General features: G+C 30.7%; 1 protein-coding gene across 1 annotated transcript in view; it reads right to left on the bottom strand.

Annotated features, from left to right (window-relative positions):
* LOC106463424 (centrosomal protein of 290 kDa-like) overlaps nt 1–8,394 on the bottom strand; it is a 149,136-nt gene that overhangs the window by 69,634 nt on the left and 71,108 nt on the right. Inside the window, exons 21-23 of the mRNA XM_022390915.1 lie at nt 7,326–7,556; nt 4,745–4,918; nt 1,682–1,793 (exon numbers count right to left, since the gene is read on the bottom strand). Of these exons, the coding sequence (XP_022246623.1) occupies nt 1,682–1,793; nt 4,745–4,918; nt 7,326–7,556 (517 nt within the window). The remainder of the gene's footprint in view (nt 1–1,681; nt 1,794–4,744; nt 4,919–7,325; nt 7,557–8,394) is intronic.

Raw genomic sequence — 8,394 nt, forward strand, 5'->3', positions numbered from 1 at the left:
ATAATCTACAGTTTGATACCAAACCTATTGACATAGGTTCATGAAATAGTAGTTCAATAAAATTTTGAATGTGAGTCAACAAACGAGATGACATGGCCTTTCACCTGTGACTCATATCGAAGGGGATAAACAGGTTTAATTTATGTATTATCAAAGCACAGTATTTTACTGGCATTTATTAAGCTGTACTTTGTTATGATAGAAGGCTGAGAATGAAACAGAAGTATCACATAAACAAAATAAATTTCTAAAATTAATTTTGTTCTATTTAAATTCTGCTCAGAAACAAAGTAATAAATACATGTGATACACAGCTTAACAACCAAGTAATGTGAGTTGAAAATAAACATTTAAAATATAGCATAACAATATTACTGTATCATATATACAATGCACATTTGTTGTCGATTGTTTGTACTCTATCCATATGCTTTAATGTATTACCTATGCAATAAGTTTGTGTTTATTCATGCAGTTTTATAGAATTGAGCACTGTGTAAGCAATGTAATGATAATGTTTGAGTGACTAAAACCTAAGTTTTCAAGAATAAACTTATAGTTAGGTTACCAACAATGAAAGACACTGATGTACATGACATATTGTTTGGGAATACTAATACTGTATATGAAATGTTTGAAAATGTTTTCTCATTATTGTATGTTTATTAACATAATAACTTTAATGCACAATGGTTAGGAAAGTATAGTAATAATGATTCAAGTGACAAGTAAGCGGAAAGAAACCTCAGTAGCCAAAATGGTATTTTAGCTACCAAGTAGTAGCCATGCAGAATAAAGAACTTATAGCTATAAAGTAGTTTACACAAAAATACAGGTACATGCATTATAAAAATTTTGCATTTTTTCTTGTATTTTAGCCCTTTAATCATTTATCATGCAAATTATATGTAGAAAAGGAACTTGGCAGAATAAGGGTATTTAGCTATCAAGTTTTTCATCATGAACAAACACACATAAAAAAAAATTATATATATATATGAAAGAGAGTCAACAATTTTCTAATATTTTAATTATTAAAAGGTGATTTATCACACAAATAAAAAGTGGAGAAAATAATGTTTTTCTAATGTCAAGTTAATCTATATACACAATAGTCTTTTTAGAAGTACAAACATGTATCTGGTGCTTAATATACAAGTGTTAGTTACTCCCATTAAAATAAATCAAACTATATCAATATAAAAACTTAATTTACTATACTTATGTTTTTTTTTCGAATTATAATAATTATAACCCTAATAATTTCCCATGAAACTAATATTGTTACTTTGTACTAGTAAACTTATTTACTACTGATACTCTTTGGTCTGTCCAAATGAAACTGCAATGCTCTATGTTGTTTAGAGATGGTTCTTGTAATTTCTTTAAATTGTTTGTCTATTATTATTTGATTTTTTGCGCTGATTGCTGCTGTTTGCTTGATGGGGCATGTTTTTTTAATGTCCTCAACAAGGATTAGAGCCGGGACCTTTCATATGTGAGCACTCTAACAACTGAGCTACAGGGTTAACCTGCTAGCCACTGCTAGTAAGGCAGTTTTTGAAAATTCAAACAACTACGCCTTTAAATTGTATCCATTTTATAAATGTAGGAAAAAGAATATAATTTAATATGTAATAATGGAGTTTATGCATCTTTAATATGTCACAATAACACTAACCTCCTTTTCCCAGTTCTTGAACCATTATCTCTAATCTGTGCAACTTCTCTTTATCTGTCTCCAGTTCCCGTTTTAAGGCAAGGTTTTCACCTTTAAGTCTATTCACCTCATACTGTAAACAAAAACATGACACATTTACCTATCAAAACTGTTATGATACTTGATTTGAATATTTCAAAACACTTATGTTCAAACTTTTCTTTTTTCTCTTCTGTGTCCACCAACTCTCATCAATATTTTTTGAATTGTAACAACAAAAAATAAAATAGCATTGATTCTTCTTTACCCAAGTGATTTACACATTATTATTATAATACATCCTCCAAACAGTTTGGTCTGATGAAGACTTGATATAGGCTATAGATAATACAACGACACACTGTCCACCTTAAAACTGTACAAATGCAGTTCTTAGAAGATTTAATATTAGTATGATGAAGATCTCAATATAAGTGAGCCTTTTGTGCTAAAATAATGGGTTAATATAACACAAATAAATAGAATCATAAAAGAAAATGTCGAGTCTTAGTCTTCTTTATACAAATATGTAACTACCAATCAAGATAAAGAAGAAAAACTTTTATTTGTACCAAAGAAGTTGTGTATTTTTGAATCCAACAGATTTAGTGCAAAGAAGAACATGTATGCTATTCTTTTATAGCTGTGAATATAACAAAATAAATGTCTTGTGAGGAACAGGAACATTTTATAGTTTTCAATATGAGAAAAATGTATCAACCAGGTATCATGTAATACCCTTTTATAATAATCTTTCTTCAACTGCAAACTGAACTGAATTAACATTGTAGTTTCTTTATAATTTCATTTGGTGAATAATTATTTTTAAACTCTATACATTGGAGTGTTGTTCATAGAAAAATTATTATTATTTCTTGATATGTACTGATCATAACCTATGGACAAACAGTTTTGAAATAAAACTACTTGACAGCATTTCAAGAATTCTATTCAACTTGTTTAATACTGATTTAAAAAGAAAGATTTATAGTTCCTTTAAATTGTTGAAACATTTTTAAAATATCTCATTTACTTATGAAAATATTTAAATAAAAATAGGCAATCTGACAGAAAAAAAAAGTTGAGATTTCTTCCAGTTCAGCTATTTTTCAAATCAAATAATAAATATTTTTTTAAAAAGTAGCAACATGATTATGTTAACTTCAAGTTCATAAGTTAAATATGAATATAAAAAAATGTTATTGTACCATTTATATATTTGTATGATGTCTTTATTTTACAAAGTTACTATTTTCTTAAAAATCTGTTTATACTAATTCAATGTTGCTATCCATTGTTTCATTTGAAAAGCCATAATGCAAATATATTTTTACTTTGTCATGTCAAAAATCCTTCTAAGTAACAGAAAACTTCTATTTCACATTCATATTTAAACCATATAATGGTACAGCATATCTATAGGTGAGTTTCTTATTGGAGATTATAATAATAACAGACTCAGCTATGAATGCTGTGACCACTTCTATTGATTTAAACACTGTATTACCTGTTTGGAAGGTTGTAATTACACAGAAATGAAAGCATATATGTACCCAACATTATATCTCGCTCTGGCCTAAGGCTAAGGTTTACACAGACATTTCCTGACAAATAATAAATGCACCTGGTATGAATACTGGCTTTGGTCTAGAGATAAGAAGATTTGCACAGGCATTTTTAAAGTTTTTTTAATTCTTTGCATTCTTTTCCAATCATTTATTCTTGTTTTCTTACTTCATTCAGTATACTTTTATATCACTAAATTAAGTATGTCTCTCTTACAAAAAAATTACATTTCATTAAGTCATTGTTTTATTTCTTCTTTATTATGAAGTATAATTGTAGCTTAAGAGAACTTATTAGTGCCGCAGCAAAATATATTAAAGGAATCATTATTGTATGGGTCACAATCCAAACAACAATACATCATATTAAATTTAAAGCTTCTAAGGCACTATTCCTCTACATTATTAATTATACATATTATTTACACCATACAATATTCAGGTAATTATAGCACTTTTCTCAGTTTTGTGTTCATTACCTAATCACTAGCTTTTATCTCAATACAAACATTCTTTCTAATATATAGTGAAAACAGGAGCTTTTGGTGGAATTGCTTTTTCAATTTTCATGTAAATCCAGTAACTTAGTTACAAAGAGATATGATGTTTTTGAAACAATCTATGTGCAATTACCACTGGGGATCAAACAGTAATGTATTAAATGAGGTAGAGTCATATGCTTGGACCTTGAAGTCCTGGTAATCTAGATGGTTGAATTTCATTCTCAAGATACTTGTATGAGCCAAAAATCATAAATTGAAGCCCCAGTCAAGAGGAGATTGCTTTTTACCTATTTCAGATCCTTAGTGTTGTGTTTAAACTTAGATAAATAAATCAAGATTTGAAGGATGTGTGATTATTGAGTCATTATGTGAAATATATGATTAGTTGGAAAAGTCACTCACAACTAATAATGAACAAGTTTGAGTGTTGCCTGACAAAGTACCAAACAGTCATGACAAACAGGAAGTATATGTGGCATCTTAGATACTGTTTACAAGTGTTAGACTTAAAATAATGCTAAGATTCTACAAAACGTTTTTTGCTTTTACAGTATTATCAACTCAAGCATAAAAAAATATATATATTAGATTGTGCACATATAATTATCTTTTGATTCTATAGCACATAAAGTTTTTTAATACAGTGCAAGTCACCATTTTATATTCAAATAAAAAAATATCTGAGCCTTATAGGCAAAAATGGTTGGAAGTTACTTACCTAATAAAAGTTATCATCATACAGAAGATGAATATCAATTCTTTATAGTTACAATGAGAAATATGAAAATTTACTTTGTCAATATGAATTCAGAAGCTTTTACATCAGCCCAATGTATGTGTTTCAAAAGCAGGATGATCCTTGTCCATAAAAGTAAATGTATTTTATAGCAGTGTCACTCATGTTGATTACTAAAGAGAGACACTGTTAAACCAAAAGCATATGCAAGTCAAAATTATTAAGAACAAAAAATACTCACCTCTGCTTTTTTTTCTTCTTGTGTTTTTAAACTGAAATCATTTATGTGTTCTAACAAATCACGGTACTTTATACTAATTTCAGCAATCTGTCTGTTAGCAGCTTCTAGTTCTGATGTTGGTACTGATTTCTGAAGTGCTTTTTGAAGAGCATTTATCCTGTAAGTGTTCAATTCCTGAAAAAAAATTCAATAATCTATACATTGTCATATAGTTACAAAAAAAAGAGTAAAACATCTCTCTCTCTCTCTCTATATATATATATATATAATATTCAAATGTCTGTCTGTCACACTCTGTATCTCCTGAACTATTAATGATACACAAAATATTTATATTATATATGTATTAAAATTCTTCTTTTCAAGAGTACATTACAGAAAAATTATAAATTTTTTGCAATTCCTAAAATTTCATATCAATTTCAACATCAATTTGTCAGTCTTTCTATGTGCTGAACAGTCAATATGAAAGAAAAAAATTATTAAGAACAAAAATATTTTTTTTTGTGGGGGATTTCATGAAAAAAACAGAGATTTCACCATCAATTGATTAAAAGAATTATTTTGAAGAAAGGAACATGAATGGAAACAACGAGTAAAGAGAAAAACTTTTGAAAGTATATATTTGTTGTTGTTTAGTTTATAAATATTATTAGTATATTATCTTCATGTCAGTATTATATACATGCATGATTTTATTGTACCATGTCAAATAAATTGATTTCAATTGAATTGAATATATCCCCTTTAACATTTCTTATAGAAATGACAACTGTCAAAAAGCATACATTTTGGTAGCAGTCTTTTCTTGCACTCAGTAAAATGACAAGGAACAGCAGAAAAATCCCTGCTGAGAAATACTTGGCAAAAGAATTGTGGAGAGGAATGTATACCCTTTCCTGGTTGCCAGAGGCTTAGAAAGAAAGGACTTATTAAGGTATAAAATGATCTAAGAGGAGAGATAAAGAGTCCTATAAACATGCCAACAACTCCAACTGATGACATCAGCATGTCAGCAGCAACAAAATACCCATTAAGGGGGAGGTTATACATGGTACATGAGGCTAAAGACTCAAATGGTTGTTGAGATGATATAAAAAAGTTGTCTGGCCGAAACAACAGGAGAAAAAGCTAAGCCCAAGTAAAAAACAGGTCAAAACAAGATATGGTAAAGTGGATACAAACTCCATGTGAGGCACACCCCAGGCAATGGTAGACGTTAAACCCCAACGAGCTGGGAAAAGTCTTGGTGTAGAATGTTTGGTAGAAGTCCGTAGGAGATCCCAGTCATCCGCAAATTGATATGGAGACAATTTTTGGGAGAAGAAACAACACAGAGCAAACAAATATAAAACAATGTGATTGGTTCAAAGTGATCATATGAACCAACATGGAACCCCACATATCCAAAGTTAAATGAGTGTAGTCTGTGGAATTGAAAAAATACATCCCCCAAAGCATGCCAACAGACAAACAAGGGTACAAGGTATATCTATCTCATCACATAATAAAGCAGTATGTCTCTCAGCATGAACCAGGAATATCAAGTGAAGAAGGAAAAACTAAATAGTCTTACCCCTGACCGTTCCAACATCGAGAGAGGAGTAGACTCAAAGGTCACAGAGAAAATCCCCCAAATCTCAGAAACTCAATGGCTAATTGAAGAAAAGGAGTAGGAGGTGGGTGATTCAAACTGGACTCATGAGAAGCCGACTTTGTAAAGAAATGTGTCAGAAAAATTGAGTCCAAATTCTCTCCAGAATAACCGGGATCAACAGAAAAGCAACTTCAGAGGCCCCAGGAGAAAACACCCCCGGACCGAATGTATGTCTCCATCTCCCAACAGATCGAAACAAGGGCAGCCTCAAATGAGAGTGACCCCCCCCCTTGACCGTAGAGAGATGCTAGATACCAAAGGAGAATTAGGGGAGGTCCGATTAGCCGCCAAGCTGACAACGGTAATATGGGAGTTCATGATTTCATACCTCAAACATCACGCCCATTTTTTTTTTATGATTAATATTAAAGGAAATTAAAATTATATAGAAATTCACAAGGGGATGAGAAAATCGTAATCCATCACGGAATTGAACCATAGCACTTCATCAGGAAAAACCGTGACCAATGGTTTTTCGAGAAAAAGTGATTACATTATCTGAGTTAGGTGCTTATATACAATGTCAGGATAGAGGCCGTATTGACAAGGTGGAGGGATTTGCAAATTTGTGATTGCCAAGGGCATTTAAGTAGGATATAAAAGACTGGAGCATGCGAGACCAATACTTAGATAGGCAAAGCCAATGTCAAGGAATAGCGAAAGGGCAGCAGAGGGTAGTACATTTTGGAAAATTTCTTTAATTTTTTGTTTTTGGCCTTTAATACCATCTTGTATTGATTAGGTCTTTTGTTTTGTGATTTTCACCACTTACAGTTTTGCTAACATTTTAATTTCACTTCTTTTCTATTTATTTTACTTTTTACAGGTTTTCTCAAGTTTTTCTTAAATATTTTTCAATACTAGGAAATTACCCAACATAGATTTTCCTAGATCTTCCAAATGGAAATAATAAAAATTACTCACTTTTCCTCTTTCTAAAAATCCAATCCTTTCTTGGACTGCAATCTCCACATCAATCATATCTTTCTTCACTTTTTCATTTTCCTTTATCAACATGTTTCTTTCTTCTTGTAATATTGCAAACTTCCGACTCAGAACAGTTTCATTGATTCTTAAAGTCATCACCTTTCTCAACATTTCAACTGTTTGTCGTTCAATCTCTTCATTTCCCTTTTCCAGTGTTTCAAGTAATCGCTGTGTATTTCAAAACAAACTTTCTAGTTTTAAATGATTAAAAAAGCAATAAATATACATGTATATGAAAGTTTTACAATCTCAAATAACACAAATGTGTTGATGTAGCTCACTGCATGGGTGATAAGTATGTTTTTTAAATTAATTTACTATCTTTTCATCACAATTTCAACAATAACCTCACGTTTCATCTAAGGCTACTTTAAAGAATCCCACCTTAATATACTAACATCTGAGAGACTGTATGATGATTTAAGGACTTATAACTACTGAAGTAATTTTCAATAAAGTTAACACTGTTGTTTATTTGCTTGTTAAATTTTGCATAAAGCTACTCGAGGGTTATCTGCACCAGCCAACTCTAATTTTAAAAAGTGATAAGATTGGAGAAAAGGCAGTCAGTCAACCCCACCCACCACAAATTCTTGGGCTACTCTTTACCAGTGAATAGTGGGACTGACAGCCACATTATAACAACCCCATGGCTGAAAGGGTGAGCATGTCCTGTGACGGGATTTGAACTAATGACCTGCAGATTTCAAGATGAGAGCCCTAGCCTCAAGGCCATGCCAAGCCCAACACTGTGGTTAATAATGGTAAAATATTACACAAAAGATAAAATATTCAAGCATGCTACTTTCAAAGAAACAATTTTTTAATTTCCAAAAAAAGAGTATTTTACAAAAAGTAAATTAACAAAATCTATGAAATTACCTAACTAATTTTGGTGATGGGAACAAAAAAATTCAGTATGACACCACAGTAATAAAAAGATAAAAAGTAAGCCTTTTATAACTTAATCATAATGTTGAAACATTATAAATTCCATTAACCCTTT

Source organism: Limulus polyphemus, unplaced genomic scaffold, assembly GCF_000517525.1.
Source record: "Limulus polyphemus unplaced genomic scaffold, Limulus_polyphemus-2.1.2 Scaffold1403, whole genome shotgun sequence".
Classification (NCBI taxonomy): Eukaryota; Metazoa; Arthropoda; class Merostomata; order Xiphosura; family Limulidae; genus Limulus; species Limulus polyphemus.